Source organism: Panthera uncia, assembly GCF_023721935.1.
Source record: "Panthera uncia isolate 11264 chromosome B3 unlocalized genomic scaffold, Puncia_PCG_1.0 HiC_scaffold_1, whole genome shotgun sequence".
NCBI classification, from domain to species: Eukaryota; Metazoa; Chordata; class Mammalia; order Carnivora; family Felidae; genus Panthera; species Panthera uncia.
Genome location: NW_026057582.1, coordinates 31389738 through 31407805, shown reverse-complemented (window position 1 = coordinate 31407805; position 18068 = coordinate 31389738). Strand labels below are relative to the sequence as shown.

The following is an 18068-nucleotide window of genomic DNA, read 5'->3' as shown; positions in this document are numbered from 1 at the left end:
TGTAAGAACAGAGGCTGAAGAGATGGGAGAGTGCCCAGGGCTGAGTGGCCAAGAGAGTTGGAAAGACCCTGTAACTGCCCGATGACAGCATGGGTAAGAAGTGAGAATCCTGCAGTTTGAGGACCACCTCCAGTGATGGGTGATTCATTCCTTCATGCGCACATTCATCCTTTGTAAACACTGTGCTAGGTGCCTACCTGTGCCAAAGGATATCCTTTGCCCAGTAGGGGCGAGTGTGGCCAGCCCCTTCCAGGAGGTCAGGGACTAGAGGGGTACAAAGCAACCGATGCTGGGAGTTCCAGAGGGACCAAGGCCTTGTCCTACCCACTGCCCCAACTTTCAGGCCAGGGACCCCTCACTGCTGGGGCCGCGTGGGCACCCCACAGGCATACATTCCGAAGGGGAGTCTGCAGCCCGCAACTCCCCCCGCCCCCCCGCCCCCGGTCCACCTCCCAAGTCAGTTCCCTTCTCTGCCCACCTCAGCCCCTGCAGCCCTAGACCCGGCCCTGTAGCTGGGTACGGCTCAGGCCTTCTGCTGGCACTCCAGCTGAGTGTGTGACCTCACCCTTCAGAGCCCTGGGGGCTCCATGTGTGGGCGAGCATTCCCTACCCCCTTGAAGCCTGGGCCAGCCTCTCTCCCCTTCTCCTGATTGTTCCAAAGGACACACCATCCTCCTCCCAGGCACCTCCAGATGTTCCACAGGAACACCTCTTTTCCCCTTTGTGAAGCCTGGGGAAAGGGAGGCACAGGGTGGGCACTGGGATGGGGACCCCAGGCCTCCTACCATCCTGCTGGGCTCACTGAGTCATCACTGCAGAGATGGTGGCCGGTTCCCACTCAAGGGTGTCGGTCACCCACCGCACAGTTACAGGCCAGGTCAGACCCTTAGAGCCGCAGGGAGAAGAAATCTTGTTTGAAGAAGCAAAAGATGCACCAGGCCAGGCCCCACAGACTCAAACACCAACAGGGAGGGGCAGGCTGTGCTGGAGGAGAACATAGGGACCGGGCAGGACCTTGGTCAGTGGACAGCAAGAGTCCCAGCTGCAGCAGGGGGCAGCCGCTCAGCCCCAACCGCCTGATGCCACATGAGAAACTGGGCCCACATCTAAAGGGAAGCTGGAAACACAGAGTTTCATGTGACGACCAAGCCAAAGCTTAAACACTATGCAGGCCAAACAAAATACATCCCTGGGTTTGATTCATTCAGCCCGTGGGCCTCTGATCTAGACTGCTGAATGAGGCAAGAGTGCATCAGAAGGGGAGGGGGTTAAGGAGGCGTGTGGGGTCAGAGAGCTCTTGTGTAGGGGACAGTCTGCTTCAAATGAGGAGGGTGTGTCCTAGGTATATTCAGGCCACTTACATACATGTGAAATGGAGTTCTGAGCATTGTTACTATTCTTAATCATTGTGTTTTCGTCATCCTCCTTCCCCCCCCCAGAGATGGAGGAGAAAAGCCTCTTTCATCCAGCACTCGGTCAGCGGCCTCTGCCTGGAGGCCAAGCCCGCCCAGCTTGTGACCAGCAAGTGCCAGTCCGACGCCCCGGCCCAGCAGTGGCAGCTGTTGCCCCACACATGACGGTAGCCTGGGGCCTCCTGTACCTTTTGCATGAGACTTTGGGACTGGAAGCGGGTTAGGGTGGGGGAGTGTAAAGCAGGCCGTTCCCATCTCCTCGCATTTCTGCCGGAATCATCAGCAAACACCCCCTGCCACAACACACGTTTCTCCAAAGCTTGTTCCGGGGGGGCCACGGGGGAGCAGGCCCCGATGCCCTGGCTGCCGTCCCGGCCTCGCCCCGGAAGAGGAGACGGTCAGGATGCAGGACTGCTGCTGGGCAGAGACTGGGCAGGCCCCCTGGCCCTCTGTTCCCTCCCTTCGCCCTCCTGGGGTTCCGGACCATGTTTTGGGGGCCCTCCCCTGTTGGCTGGGGAGAACAAGGACAGAAGCCCACGCAGGGCCACTGCTGGGTCACAGGGCCCGCCTGTGGGGTCAGCGTGAGAGGCGAATGTGGGCGGCGGGGAGGGGGAGGGCGGGGAGGGGGCAGCCTGAAGGCAGGGAGAGAACAGGGAGGAGGTGAGAAGCTCAGTGGCCTGTCCCAGGCAGGTGCTGGGTTGAGTGCGGGAGGGATGGGATCTGGAGCAGAGGATGATGGGTCATTTGCAGAAGGACATGGATGGAAAAGCAGCGAAGCACCAAAAGAGTGACTCTCCTCCCGACAGCCCATCCTTCCTCCCATGCTGTACCAGTCCCCGGGCACCGTGCCCTGCACTCTGGTCTTCACGCTCTGCACAAGAGGCTGCAGGGGGCTGTTCAGGGGCAGCCTTGGGACACAGTTTATTAAACAGATCCCACTTCTGGTTGGCCGTGCGCCAGGCCAAGACCTCTTTCTTGGACCTTAAGACCAGCTGATGCCCTGTCCCCTCTGCCTGGGTCCATGGTGGTGATCCTGTAGGGACAGGCGGCCGCCCCGCACCGCTGAGCAGCCCCATCTTTATTCAGACCTTTTGACCCCTGCCTTCTCAAAAGCCTTTGCCTCTGTAAATACTGTATCATGGCATTGAGGTGGCTGGGATGAGCAGGACCTTCCTTCTGGAGCTAAACATTCCCTAAGACATTAGGGAGGAAGTCGTACAGCCTAAGCCTCATCCCCACCCCTCCCCACTGCAAGAGGGAGGCCTGAGAGGGTCAGTCCCCGCAGTGGGCCGGGAGGCCGGCTGGCAGCTCTTGTTTGTGTAGAGAGCCCCCTTCTCACAGCCACTGGGCCATGGCCTAGTCTCAGAAGGGCTTCTGCTATTCCCCATCTCCTCTTGCCCAACCCCACTGGCTCAGGCAGCGTGATCTTCAGCAAAAGACCAGTGGTACAAGGACCCCTGGGAATCCCCCCTCCCAAAGCAAATCAGCCTGGGCCCCCTAGAGAATTCATGGATTCCAGAGGGCCTAGGAATCCTCTGAAATTGTCCCCCAAATAGTGCATGTGCGTGCATATATGCATTTTCCTGGGGAGAGGGTCCGTGGATTTCCCCAGCTTCTTACAGAGGTACCCGATCCCCAAAGGATCTGAACTTCTGCTCTGGATTGGCACGACCATCCAGCTGAGCTGCCGTGTCCCTTCTCCCTCCCTGGCGTGCCTAAACTGCTAGTGTCCTCTTCCTTGCTGTCCTCCGGCCAGCAGCCCCACGGTGGGGGGTTCTCAGTGGCTTCTTCTCACCTCCTGGCTCTCACCGGGCCCTCTTAAGCAGTGCTTCTGTGCCCCAGCAAGGGGCCCTTGGCCCCCAGGGCCACTATCTTCCGTCCTCTGCCACTATGTTTCATCCACCCCCATCTCTGTCGTGTGAGTCCACCCCACAGGCAGCGAGAACCTTTGGGGAGGGGGGCACGGCTTCCCTTGTTGAATGTAAGAGGACTGCCGCTCAGGGAAGCCCCTGAGAAGCCGTTCCTTCCCTGTGGTCAGGCTGCACTTGTCAGCCGTCCTTTGTGGGACTCAGCCCTGTTCTGGTTTTGCTTTTCCTCCTCTTGACCAAAGCATGTGCCACTAGCTGTCCCCGAGGGCCTTGTCTTTATGAACCACACATCTGGAATAAAACCACTTCTCACACGTACACGTGCACCGGTGCCTTCCTTTCTGATGCCAGAGCTGCCCTCCCCTGCCTCATGGAGGGGAAGTTGAGGCATCCATTCTGCCAAGATGAAACACACGGGGGTCTAACCCCCTCCTGCGCCTGACAGCTTGCTTCTCGGCCTACGTGCCCCCTGGTACCCCAAGGAGTCCTGGATGACAGACTGGCTGTTCCAGGGGAGCTAGCAGGTGGCCCTGCTTCTGGAGCAGGCTGGCACCAGAGGCCAGGTTCCTGTGACCTCGTGGGCCCTCCTTGGGGCCCTATGTGGGGCTTTAGAGTGGAAACCAAGGGGTTTTTTCCAAATTCTTGCCTTTTACCAACCCTCTCTCCTTCCCTGGGTGATAGCCCCAGCCCCTCAGAACTGCTCTTCCCCACCCCTACCACATAAGAAGGCAGCGGTAAAGTGCAGGCAGGACATCTCCCAAGGTAGGCACAGCAAAAGAATTCCAGAAAGAGCCCTACCAGCCTAGCCTTGTTGATCTGATGGCAGATGCTTGGCCTAATGTTTCCATGGAAACCAATAGAAAGCCCCCACCGCTTCTGATCACAGAAGCCGAACCTACCCAGGTAAAAAGAAACGCCGCTTCAGTGCATAAATGAACTGTGGTGGGCAGGCCAGCGTGCAACTAAACCTGTCCGGCACACAGCCATTTCTGCTCCCACACCCACTTCACCTCGGGGCTGCTCGTCCGGGGCCCCCCAGAACTGCGGACCGCCATGCCCGACGGGCCCGGAGCAAAGCCCTGTCTGGTGAGTGTGGCTGCAGAGCCCAGCTTGGGCTAACTGGGCACAGGGCACAATTCACTGCAGAAGTCTGTCTGTCTGTCCATCCTCTCAAGGAGCGCATCCCACTGCCCACTGCCTTCTCCGGCCTCTCTCCTGGCCAGGCTGGACCAGCTTTCCGCCTTCCGTCTGTTCTCCTTCCCAGCCTCGAAGGGCTCTGGTGCTGCTTCTCCTGGGTCGTGCTTTCTTGCCCTCCTCCAAACCCACCTCTCTGGAGGCCCAGTTTCTCTGACCCTTTTTTTTTTCTTTTTTTTCTGGAAAGTAAGACTGGTAGCCTTTAGCCAGCTCTTGGAGGGGTGAGCAAAAGCTCTCAGGTTGGCCCTTAGCAACAACGGACCTTACAGAACCCAGCAGAAGAGTCTCGAAGAGCACACAAGTGGGGAGGGCAGGAAGGACGTGGCTGTGAGGCCAGCCTCCCATTTGTTCAGCAAGGAGGGGTTCCTCCATCCCTGAGCCTCTGTGACTTGGCTTCAGTTTTCTCTTCTTTTCTTTTCTTTCTTTTTTAAAATGTTTATTTATTTTTGAGAGAGAGAGCACAAGCAGGGGAGGGGCAGAGAGAGGGAGACACAGAATCTGAAGCAGACTCCAGGCTCTGAGCTGTCAGCACAGAGCCCAATGCGGGGCTTGAACTCCCAAACTGTGAGATCATGAGCTGAGCTGAAGTCAGAAGCTTAACCGCCTGAGCCACCCAGGCGCCCCTTGGCTTCAGTTTTCACAGAGGCTCTGTCCTGCGTCCCTCAGGAGGTGTCTCTCCATCTGCAGTTGGGAGAAATAACGTGGGCAATACCTGTCTTCCAAGGGGTCCGGCAGCCCCACGCCTGTGGAGAATCTTCCAGCACCAAATGGGGTTCGAGGGAACAGGTAAGGAAAAGCTACAGGTCATGATACCCACAACTTCATTCCCGACAATGTCCCCAGTGTCCCTGGTATTGCTGTATGTCCCCTATAGTGGTTGAGTCCATTTCCTCCAGAAGGTGAGGGGCAGGACAGGCAGCTTCTCATCTTAAAAGGTCTTCACTGGTGGGCACTTAGCAAAGACCTCAGGTGTGGCAGCCCGGGGCCGCCCTCTCCTGGGCCTGCAGCCGGGCTATGAGGTCACCAAGCAGGATGGAGCCTCCAAAGCCATCTGAAGACAGCCCTCTGTTGTGGGACTCGATCCCTCTATATTACAAAGAAAATAGGAGTGTGGGCCTCAGGCTCCTGTCAGCCAGTCTGTCCCCGCTGTGCCACTTACTGGTCATGTGGTCCTGAGTCCCTTACTTCCTCTCTCAGCCTCAGTTTCCTCACGTGGAAGTTGGGGGTACTCCTAGCACTGGAGGGGTTTTGCGAGGACTGATCTACCTCACGAGTGCAAAGCATCTTTCTAAAAGCTTAGTAAACGTGTGTGAGTGCTACTACTAATAAGCAGTGCCTTTCGGGGTGCCTGCTACATGCCAGGCACTTTGCCAGGGGTGGGGACACAAACGTAAAAAAAAACAGAAATATTCTAGCAGGGGACATGGCCACACAGGCCATCATAAAAGCCCCAGGGAACTATGGGAGCAGCAAGGAGGGGCCTCTCGCTGTGGCCTTCGGGCCAGGGAGTCCCGATGCACTCTGGACCATGCCTGCCTCGGCTGGGCAACGGGCTGGATGAGGCCTGGCAGACCCTAGCCACGCCAGCCCGGCTCGTAGCTCGGCAGGAAGTGGTGAGTGGCCCAGACTTGTTACCCCAGTGCGCACAGCATCGTAGTGATGCAGACCAGCCCGTAATCATAGAAGGATTTTAGAAGGAAGCTATGGCAGCGGTTTAACCCCAACAGACAAACCCTTTGCTTCTTAAGCTACTGGCCATTCCTCCAGGGCTCACTTTCCTTTATTTGGTGAGGGCAGAAGAAAGGACGGGGAAATAGATGGCCTGAAAATTTTAATGACTCTCATCTGGCAAGAATGAACACAAATGACCAGGAGGTGTTCCAGAAAGACTTGTTTTCTCCTTCCTCCTCGGTTCAGGTTATCTCTGATACACTCAAACCCCCTGAAACCCAAGCCTGTCTTTCAACAGATTGCCTTTCAAATAAGTGTGTCTCAAAGTTTGGCCCAGATCACCTGCTGGAATCACTCGAGGTGCCTCGTAAGCATGTCGGTTCCCGGGCTCTGACCCAGACCTTCGGACTCCGAATTTCTGTGTGTGCCCAGTGGCCTAGGTGATACAAATGCACCTGAAGTCTGCAACCCTCTGAAGCAGGAAGGAGAACTGGAGGCCCGGGGAGGAGAGGCCATGCAGGGGAGACTCAGGACGAGCCTGAGCTCTTCGGGGATGCCTCTCATGGATCATGCAGTCTCTCACACCTGCGGTGTATTCACCGTGAACATGACCGAGCCCAGGGTGATGTGCTGAGCACCTCCCCCAGAGAACAGACAATGGGCTCAGAGAGTCCTGCAAACCACCAATGGTCAAGGCTGTCCATTGCCAGGCACCAGACCACCAGGCCAACCTCAGCTCCCACCCCGTGTCCTTCACCCTGGGATCCAGCCACACTCACCTATGTCATTTCTTGAAGTTTCTTTCTGCCCTCTCTTGACTGTGCTTGCTGTTCCTTCCACTCTCTACCTTGTTGTCTCCATGGGTCACTGCTACCCATTTTTCCAGACAGATGCCACTTCCACGAGCAAACGTCCCTGGGTCACCGATGTGTCTGAGGGCACCTTTCCCACCTGTCTCTTCCATGTCTTGAATGTTCCTCTCCAGCCATGCTGGCCACCTTCCTCCATGTGCTGCGACAAGGACTTGTCTTCTCTCGTCCTTCTTTGTCCCCTCTTTGCCGTGGGCTGTGGCTCTTGGATAACAGGACCCGTGTCTGCTCCCCATAGCCGCAGCACAGAGCCTGGCTCTCCGAATCACAGTAAAGTCTGGCTTGCCCAATGAGTGAGCTCACAGATTCCAGCGGGGCTGTTTTTTATTTTGTTTTGCTTTGCTTTGTTTTGTTCTGTTTTGTTTTGTTTTAGTGACAAGGCATTTCTACCTTTAGGAAATAGGACATTGCATACGGAAAGCACTCAGTCCATATTTGTTCATTTTTCCTCTCACTTGTCCCTAAAAGCTCAATATCTTCACAACTCCACCCTTCCTACTTGTATTTTCAAATTGTCATTTTTATGTTTCGTTGTCTCTAAGCCCTCAATAGCAATGCGTTGGTAATGCCGAGGGCTGACATGGATCATTTCCCGGGTGCCCTGAGCTTGAGATGCCAAATGTGCATTCTTTCATGGCTCCCCAACACCTCTCGTGAGGTAGGTTCTGGTTTGCCCACTTCATGGATGAGGGATAGGGGTGGCTCAGTCAGGAGAAGAAACTTGCCCAAGGACACATAGCGAGGTTTAAACTCAGTCCCAGAGAAGTGTAAGTTGAGTGGTCCCACGGACCAGACGCGTCTGGGAACCTACTAGAAATGCAAACTTTCGGGCCCCACTCAGACCTTCTGCGGCGGGGCTGAGCGCTTGCCCTCATGCACTTGCCCGGAGTGTAACTGGCCCCCAGAGGGTTCTGATGCTCACTCAAGTTTGAGAGTCACTGGTTCGGTGACTGGGATGGGTCCTGGTCCCCTGACCGGAGGGCATGAGTCACCGCCTGGCACAGTTGGCTCGGAGAGCCGATGCTTGGGCTGCGGGCCGTGCTCTCTCTGCTAGGCAGGCTGCCTCCCGCAGAGCCCTGGGCTGTGACGGGTCTCTCTGGGGCAGAGGCTGGGTGGGTATGAGACTGAGCCAAGGTTTGCCGCTGAGCCAGATGCCACATGCCAACCTCGCTCTATGTGATTGATGAGTTTCTTCCCCAACACCAGCCACAGATGGCTGACATGGTTATAGAAGAGCTCTCAGCCTAGAAGACTCATTAATCAAGGAATCAGTACTGTACCCCGCAGCCTGCGGGACAGTCCTACGTTTCGCCGTGAGTTATGCGGCCAAGTCCTTCCTACGGATCATCTGACTGATGACATTCATAGCCAATCCTACCACTTAGTCGCCAGTCACCGAGCTTCGCACATTTTAGCTTCTTGAATCCTCGCAGGAACTCTGTCAGGTAGGTGTTTTCATTATCGCTCCATTTACAAACTAGGAAACTGGGGCCCAGAGAGGTTAACACACTTGCCCAAGATCACCCAGCCATTAGGGGTAGAGCCAGGATGTAAAATCACAAAGTCTGCAGGGCCTGGGCGGCTCAGCCGGTTAGGCAGCCGACTTCAGCTCGGGTCACGACCTCACAGTTTGTGAGATCGCGCCCCGTGTCAGGCTCTGCGCTGAGAGCACAGAGCCTGTTTGGGATTCCCTGTCTCTCTCTGTCTCTGCCCCTCCCCTGCTCATGCTCTGTCTGTCTGTCTCTCTCTCTCAAAAATAAACACTAAAACACAATTTTTTTTAAAGAAGAGAAAATCATGAAGTTTGAACCAGGGTCCATATTCTGCACTGCCCTTTATCACCCTTCACATATGACTTCATATCCTCCTACCAACACGACAAATAAATAATGTTGATTTATGTTGAGAGAGAGAGAAGGAGAACATGGGGGGAGGGGCAGAGAGAGAGGGAGACAGGGAATCCCAAGCAGGCTCTGTGCTGTCAGCGCAGAGCCCGACACGGGGCTCGATCTCACAAACTGTGAGGTCGTGACCTGAGCGCAAATCAAGAGTCTCAGCCACCCAGGCGCCCCCAACGCCAATACTTTTGCATTGTTCTTTCCCCATCTTGCACATAAGGAAACTGAGGCCCCATGCAAAGCTCTCAGTCTCAGTCCAAGGCCCCAAACTTGTCTCCCGCCAGCCAACATTGCTTCATAGCTGATTCATAGAAGCCTGAGAGGGAGGGGTGGCCGGGGCTGACTCATCATCTACAGATGTAGAAAAGGCTGAGAGGCCACGAGCCCCAAGCCACGGGGCAGGAAATGGGGAGCACCGGGACTCAGTAGACAGGAGAACAAGACGGTCCACATCACGGTGACAGAAGCACTTGCCGATGGCTCTGCCCGGTGCCAGCTGTCTTCTCTGGAGCTCCGGAGGGTGAGACCCTCTGAATGATCTGGCCTCACAGGCAGAGGGCTGCTTTGCTGTGTGGTCTGCTTTCTCCCTGAATGCCGGCCAGGGCTAGTGTTTTCCAAAGGCATTATTTTTCCTCAACAGCTCGCCTTGTGCTTGTTCGGGTGGAATCTTCTGCAGACCTGCCGCTCTGGCTTTGTCCACCTACGGCGGGGATTTGAGGATGCTTTGTGGAGCCCAGGGGTTCACTCTCAGTGTGAACCAGAAGCCTGGGTCTTTGCATGCTCATCAAGCTGCTGGGCTTATTTTAAATGTATCATAACCAAATGTGTCCATGCCAGTTATTTGCGAGCTGGTTTACTGTGTGCCGGCAGGGGTGGAGGAGGAGAGCTCTAGCCTTGCAGTAAGAGCCTTGCTCCAGCCCTGGCCCAACGATTCTGTACTGGGTGACCTCTGGCAAGCCACTTAGGCTTCCTGAGCCTCAGTGTCCTCCTCTGAGAAATGGGAGTGACATAGGGAAAGATCAGATGAGAAAATGTGCCTTGTAGATGGGAAAGCATGTGCAGCAGCCTGGAAACGGGGAGTGTCTCTGCCCCTGGGGCAGGCCAGAGCTACCAGACCCCCAGGCTGAGGGTTTTCCAGATGCTAAGGACATGCTCCAGCCATCAGAGCTCAGTCAGGGGGACCCAAGGGGGTGGGAAGCTGTCTAGGAAAGAAGGGGTAGGGTGTCCAGGGTCCCGCCTTGTTCCTGCTGATGAAAAAAGCCTATGAAAACTTTTTTGGTGGCACTTGCTTTTCCCTTTGAGAACCAAGAGTAGAATATCCAGCAGGGGACTTGATGTTACAAGAAGGCTTTGAAAACCTTCAGACTCCTGGGGTAAGCCAGGATGGGAGCCGGGAGGGAGGCTGAGGCAGGAAGCGTAGCTCCGTCTGGGGTCCCTCCACCCCGCCCCTGATATGGAGTAGGGTTCACTGGGCCTGCCCCAGGGAGCAGAGGAGATGACTGTCCTAGGCCAGGAGCCTCTGTCTGCGGGAGGACACACAGGATGCGGGCTTGCCTCTCTCAGAAGGCCTGAGGGGCGATGCCCAAGCCACACCGTTGAGAAGGCCCCAGAGATACTTATCAGTGACACAGAGGAAGGCATGGTTGGGCGGCCCCTTCTCGGCCCAGGCTTCACTCTGCCTGGCAGGGCACAAAGAGCACGGGCTGTGGAGCCAAGCCTAGAGCTGAAGCCTGGCTGTTTCTCTTAGTACCTGGGCGGCATGTGGCAAGTTACTTGACCCCTCTGAACCTCAGTCCTCTCACTGGCAAAGCGGGGATAATACCGCCTACTTCTTAGGGATGCTGTAAAATCTGAACGGGCTGACATTTGTGGAGGGGTTGGCCCGAGGAGGGCCCAGACTCTTTGAGGGGCTGTTTGTCTTGTCGCAGCTGGACCATCAGACCTTCACACAGAGAATGGGATCAAGAGTGTCTGTGAGTGAATGAATGAGTGAGTGAATGAATGAATGAATGAATGGAGCTCTGTGTGGGGCAACTGAGTCTCCCTGGGAAGCCCTTGACTCCAACCTTAGTCCCAGCGCTAGCTCAAGGTCCCCAGGACTCCCAAGGGGGGCATGTGTTCAAGATAGATACATGTTAGGCTCATTAACTCTGTGGACAGAGGAGACTGGCAGGCATGGAGCTGAGAGATGGACCAATGGATGTAATTTATGGGCAAGAATGCCCGAGAGCATCCCTGAGATTCTCCACCTCCATCCCTAGTCCTAGGGGTTCCCCGAGTGCCCATTCTTTCCCCTTCTACTGTGTATCAGGGTTGTATTGGAGTTGCCTGTACTTTTCTATGCTCCCAGTAGATTGCAAACTGCATGAAGAAAAAGACACGTCCACAGCACCTCAGACAATGCCTGGCACAAAGATGTGTGTCAAGGGAATAAAGGAGTGTAAAAAAACTGCTATTCTCCCTCAGTTCTGAGAATGTCTGGTCTTGGAACACAGGGTTCTCAGCTTTCTTTTCTTTTTTAATGTTTATTTATTTTTTTTAATTTTTTTAAACGTTTATTTATTTTTTAAGACAGAGAGAGACAGAGCATGAACAGGGGAGGGGCAGAGAGAGAGGGAGACACAGAATCCGAAACAGGCTCCAGGCTCTGAGCTGTCAGCACAGAGCCCGACGCGGGGCTCGAACCCACGGACCGTGAGATCATGACCTGAGCCGAAGTCGGACGCTTAACCGACCGAGCCACCCAGGCGCCCCAAATGTTTATTTATTTTGAGAGAGAGAGAGAACATGAGCCGGGGAGCGGGGCAGAGGGAGAGAGAGAAACCCAAGCAGGCTCCACACTGTCAGCACAGCACCCCACTCGAGGCTTGAACCCACAAACCACGAGATCACGACCTGAGCAGAAATCAAGAGTCGGGCGCTTAACTGACTGAACCACCCAGGTGCCTCTCAGCTTTCTCTTCTAACCTGGCTGTTGATTTGGGTTTTTAAGCAATCAGATGAGGTCTGACCAGGGAAAATTCCTTTTCATCAGGCCCAGGAGACCCAGCATTTGCAAGTTAATGCCAAATCAGTGCCTGATTAAACAATGCATGTGAGAACAAGGGGAGACAGCAGAGATGATGCAGCAAATACAGAGGGAGAGGCACCTGCCTGGTGAGAAAACTGCCTTACATACTAATGAATGTGTCCAAGGCTAAGGCAGCGACAACTACAGCTTTGGGATGATCTGAAGTTTTAGTTTAAACTGGCAGCAGAAAGGACGAAGGCTTCTCTGTGTACTAAGCTGTGGCCTTGCAGCGTTTGTCCAGGGCCAGGTCTTGGCTCAGGATGCAGGAGTCTTTAGTTTATTTGGATACAAATTGCTAACATCAACAAAGTCTTTGCTCAAACAATTTTTAGGTAAGACGTTATTGCTTCCCTGAAGGCCATAATTCCTTGGTTTTTCTCCTCAATATTCTCCTCACTTAGAGCCACTCACATTGACCCAGATCTTCCACCCCAGGAGCGTGGAGGGAGAGTGGAGGGAGCCAAAGGAAGGGAGCACAAAGAAGGGAACAGGTGGTTGAGCAATTGGACCCGCTTTCAGGATGCTCAAAACTTGACCTAAGGGTTTTAAGTATTTTAATCCTCAAGCCAACTCTGGGGGTTGGTCACTATTATCTCCATTTATAACAAGGGAATCGAGGTCAGGAAATGTTATGAGTTGCTCAAGATCCCATAGCCAGGAAATGGCAGGGCCTGGACTCACAAGATGTCTGGCTCCTAGAATTATGTTCTTTTTTTTTTTTTTTTTTAATGTTTATTTATTTTTGAGAGAGAGAGAGCGAGCACAAGCAGGGATGGGGCAGAGAGAGAGGGAGACACAGAATCCGAAGCAGGCTCCAGGCTCCGAGCCATCAGCACAGAGCCCGACCCGGGGCTCGAACTCACCAGCTGTGAGATCATGACCTGAGCCGAAGTCGGATGCTCAACCCACTGAGGCACCAAAGCACCCCTCCTAGAATTATATTCTTTAACTATCTCTGTAAATCACTTACTCTTTACATCTCTTTAAATATGTTAGACAGTCCTGTTAAAATTATTGACAGTGTGCAGGGGTTACTGGCTTGTCCTTGAACTGTTTTCAGCTCTGAGAGAGCTGGGGAGCTTTCTGGAGTTATTGCCAGGGTAGGGCTGGCTACGTAATTTGCAGGGCTCAGTGTAAAATGAAAATATGGGTCACCTAATTCATAAATTATTAAGAATTTCAAAAATGACAACGGCAGAGTGGGTCCCTCAAAGCCCGGGGCCCTGTACAACTTTTAAGTGCATAGGTTGTATGCCTATGAAGCTGGCTCTGAGTCAGGGTTCTGGGTAGAAACATGTCTGCTTTGTCCTGGAACTTGCCATTAGGTCTGGCACGCGATAACCATTAAAAAACTACTGGTTATGGGGTGCGTGGGTGGCTCAGTCGGTTAGGCGTTGACTCTTGATCTCGCAGTTTGTAAGTTCGAGCCCCACGTAGGGCTCTGTGTTGGCAGTGTGGAGCCTGCTTGGGATTCTCTTTCCCTCTCTCTGCCCTTCTTTCGCTTGTGTATGCTATACTCACTCTTTTCTCTCTCTCAAATAAATAAGCTTTAAAAATTAAAAAAAAAAAAAGAGCCAGAGAGATGAGTCTAAACTGGTTTAAAGACTCTGCAGACAGCCGTGTTGCCCACTAAGTGGAAGAAGCTGATCTTTGGGACAAACGGAGCTGACACATAAAGGGGGACAGAGACCAGAACTGGTAGGCATTCCTGACTGCCCATGTTTCTGGTTTTGTTTGACCCGGAGATTCATCTGTGTTCTGGCTTCTCCTGCAGTTTGACATATGACCCAATATCCACACCCCCTCTATTGCTGCCCGCGCAATGGCTGGTTGGCAGCCCTGTTTAAGATGGGAAGGGCTGTTTTGGATGGGGTCAGTGGGGAGGGGTGACGAGTTCCCTCTGGAACTGGCCTGTGTTTTCAAGATGAGTGTCTGCTCTTAGGGAACAGAAAAGTTAACCCATCTACAGGAGGGACATTCATGTGTGGGCCTCCTTCGCTCTGACCATGTAACCAACTGATACAATTACCTGCACTCGAAGCATATTTACTCTGTAGAGAAAGACCTAATTTTGCAAACCGGCAATGATCACAGTCTCCTCGGGGACTGGTGGTCCTCACTTAGGAAGGGACTGAAGTTAGCAGGACAAAATCAGCTCTCAAGTGTCAGCCTAACGAGTCCTTCTGACTCCTAGCACATGGTCCCCCTGTATGACAGCTCACCTCCCAACCAGACTGAGGAAGATTACGGAGAGGGGCTGAGAAGCTTGAAATTGGGTATTCAGAAAACACATTTGCTTTCCTCTAACAGGAACGACGTGCCAAGTGCAATTACCCACACTGAGGCTGGGCGTGAGTTGGCAGCTTTTTAAAAACTGTCGTTGTAAAGCTGTCAGAGGTGGGAATGCCTCCTTTCAGACTGGCGCGCTGTGTCCGGTCAGAAGCAAACTAGGGAGATGGTTAAGCAAAGGTTGTTAAATTCTACCAGAATTCAGTTTGAAGTGCTGACTCTGTTTACATCCCGGAACGCAGCTCATTAGCATGTGTCAGAAAGGCAGCTTCAGTGGCTCCAAACATCCGCTGCTGCTCTCAGGCTCCCAGAATACCAGCCTGACACAGCACACTAGCTCGGTTTCCGTGCAAGTTCCTCCCGCCCGAGTGGCCAGGTTGTAGAGCGAGGCTTCATTTGTGACCCAAATATGTCCTGCCTTGAGAATGTGGCGTTTCCTCTTCCGGGCTCGTGATGTGTGGGAGCTGGGCAGGGTTCCGGGCTGGATGGGGCAGAGAACACGAGGCACGGTGCGGTACAGGCACAAGGGACAGGTGCTCGTCGCCAGCCCCAGAGACGACCAGACTGGCTGCAACACCATAGCTATGCAGTCGTCAAGACAGGATTGTCATTGCACTCTCAATCTTTTTTTTTTTTTTTAAACTTTTCATTGTGGAAAATTTCAAGCATGTAAAAAAGCCAGGAGATGAATACCCACCACCCAGCTTCAACAATTATCAATGTATGACCGACCTCGTTTGTTTCATCTCCATTACTCGTACTGGATTATTCTGAAACAAATCACAGATACGATGTCATTTTATCTGACAATACTTCAGTACAGGCTCTAAAAGATAACCAAAAAACCTCATAATAATTCCTTAATGCTGATGGAATCTACACCGGTGATGGGAGGTTCCCGCACGCCCTTCGTTTTCAACCCTGATTTCTAACAGGAACAACACGTCAAATGCAAGACAATGAAAAAGGCATGGGATCAAGGTGAGACACGGTTATGCCCACACTTGGATCACCACTGATGTGCTTGGCAACTTTAGTAATTTCATTTTTTGTTTGTAAAGATTTTATTTTTTTTAAAAGTGATCTCTACATCCAACACGGGGGCTCGAACTCATGACCCGAGATCAAGAGTCCCATGCTCCACCGCCTGAGCCAGTCAAGGCGCCCTGCAACGTTAGTAATTTTAAAACATTTCTTGAAAAGGCTTAATAGAGAAGGGAAAGAAAACAGCAACCCCTCGCATTTTTATCAGGTCTTCTGATATTTCCCAGTGTTACAGGACAGCCCGTTAGAGAGCCAGCAGGTGTTGGAAGAATCTTTGTCTGATCAGCTGGGGGCTGGACTGTCACGGAGTCCCAGGCCTCTAGAGAGGTACAGGGATGATTATGGTAACATGACTTTTCTTAGACGTCTTTCTGGTTGTTTGTTTGTTTGTTTTTTGGTTGTTTGTTTTAATAACAGTATTAAATATTTCTTTAGAATAAACTTTATTAAAGTGTAACATATACGTATACATATATACATATACACACACACATATACACATATACACACATATATACATGCACAATATTCTTAGGAGTTTAATGGTTTTGTAGTAACAGTTACAAAGCTTTACATTTGTCCTAAGGAGTAAGATAAACACTGGAAATGCGATGAACAGCACAACTGCTATTAGGGTAGCGTTTCTATCATATGGCCATGTAAATGTTTACCACGTGAAACCATCTTTATGGAGAAGCAGGAGAAGGGCCCGTGAGGGGTGGCATGGAGCGGGAAGTTGGGCTAAGTCGGGAGAGATGCCCATACAGAAGGTGGCCAGATGGGGGGTGCTGTCAGAGCCTGGGGGGCGTGAGGAGGCTGTCCTTGGGGGGAATGAGTGATCCTTCCCTATCCACGGACTCTCAGGACAGCGTGCTCCATGTTGAGCACCGACACCGACTTACTGTTGGGTGGTCCACTGAAAGGGTGATACAGAATCCTTCATACAAACCGTACAATCCCAGTATCTAGGTTGTTCAGTTGCAGGGATTGCTGGGATATGTTAGAGATGGTCACTGTTCACGTAACAGGTCACACGGGATTCAAATACACTAGCAAGTAGTTACCATTAGCCTTTTGCATGAAGGGAAAGTGTAATTTCTCCATCCAAGTACTTGAACAGAGGCAGAGAGGACCTGGCTCGGAGATGCCACCCAATCACTGGAGTATGAAGACTTCCCACCTTTGGAGATCCCGAAGAGCTGCGTCGGGACTTCATACAAATGAGCACATGCACTCAAATGGCCTTTCGGTACCTGTACTTTTGAATCCTTTTTAACACTCCTCTGAAGGGAGTATGAGGCTAACCCCCCTCCCTCACTACAACTGCAATTGTAGGAGTTGTAGGGACTCCCAGAAAGAGTACTGGGACTTGCTTAATAACTGGAAGGGCATTACGGTAATCCTTCCCGGAGTTGCATGGTGGGTGGAAGAAAGTGGGTAACCATGCTTCCAACACACATCTGGGCCCGCTGTCAGTGTCAAGGACAAAGCAGTCTCTGGAAGGGCCAGGGCCACTGGGAAGAAGGGCCCCAGCATTGTTAGATGCTCTTCAAAATTGTTCACCCTGGAGCAAGACTCAAACATACTCTTTTTCTCAGACTAGAGAGCCACTGTAATTGGCCAGGCCTGGGGGGGTCCTGGAACTGAGTAGATAGTCCACAACTAACGCCAGTAAGTGAGTGAGTTAGCGTTACCATGGCAACCCCTCCTCCCTCAGGCTTCCAAGGGAAAAATCATGCTCTATCCCATTTCTCTTCCAGTCTAGAGACTTTAAATTCAAACATCTGTTGACAAGGACAGAGGGCCTGTCTCAGTTAAGTGATCTAATCAGTCCTCATTAGCCTTCTCCCCACTCTCTTGGAAAGCATAAAGAAAATTACCTTTGGCACAGAAGAGACTTTTAAACCAAGCTCTGCACAGTATGCCTCAAATCGAATACCTAGTTAAAGCATGTGATTGTAAAAAAAGAGTGTGCCAGGTAAGTTGACACGGGATCTCCAAATGTAGCTGAAAGGACTACTATTGTCTTCAAAGGGCAAATATCTTTCTTAGATCAGGCTTCCAGGTAGAATTAAGTAGTGGAGGAGACAGGAAAATGAATCACCGAGAAATTATTCCCTTCCAAGTTTCTATCATTGAAATTCCCCTCGGACTATCATCTAGCCTCTTATAACTTCTCTCCCAAATGTCTTCATGATTTCAGTCTCTCAGCCCCTCATCTCTTGGCCCATCCCTCACTTGCCTTTCTGTGTAGCCTAGAGCTTGGCTGTTTTTTTTTTCCAAGTATAATCGCCATACAATGTTACATTATTTTCATGGTTAGCCTTTTGATGTGCTTGTGACCTACGATTATGGATGTATTATGATAAATTTTTTAAATCTTAGATCCTTCCTCTACTTATATACATGAACAAATTACCTGTATTTAAAAAAAAAAAAAACATGTGTCCTTCCAACTCCTCATTCTGTATTACCACTTTCTTCTTTCAAGTTTCCAGTGGACTTTGCCTTTCTTGCCTATGCTTCGTCATTTCCTGTACTTTTTATCTGCAAGTGGTTTTTGTCTTCACGTTACACTCCTGAAAAAATTTCCTGAATTCCAAACCCAAGCCTTTTTATAATTCCTCATCTTACCTGTCTCACTGAAAAATTCTCTTGACTTGGCTTCTGGGACATTATAGTCTCCAGTTCTCCAATCTAGTCTACACAGAGCAGTGGATTTAATCCTCCTAATGCAGCTTTGACAGGTTTGC

At 52.0% G+C, this 18068-nt stretch overlaps 1 protein-coding gene across 1 annotated transcript in view; it reads left to right on the top strand.

The window, feature by feature from the left end:
• The window catches only part of GALNT16 (polypeptide N-acetylgalactosaminyltransferase 16), a 40167-nt gene extending 36577 nt beyond the window's left edge, over positions 1-3590 (top strand). The window contains exon 16 of the mRNA XM_049614083.1: positions 1440-3590. Within this exon, the coding sequence (XP_049470040.1) occupies positions 1440-1577 (138 nt within the window). The 3' untranslated portion in view covers positions 1578-3590. The remainder of the gene's footprint in view (positions 1-1439) is intronic.
• The last annotated feature ends 14478 nt before the right edge of the window (positions 3591-18068 follow it).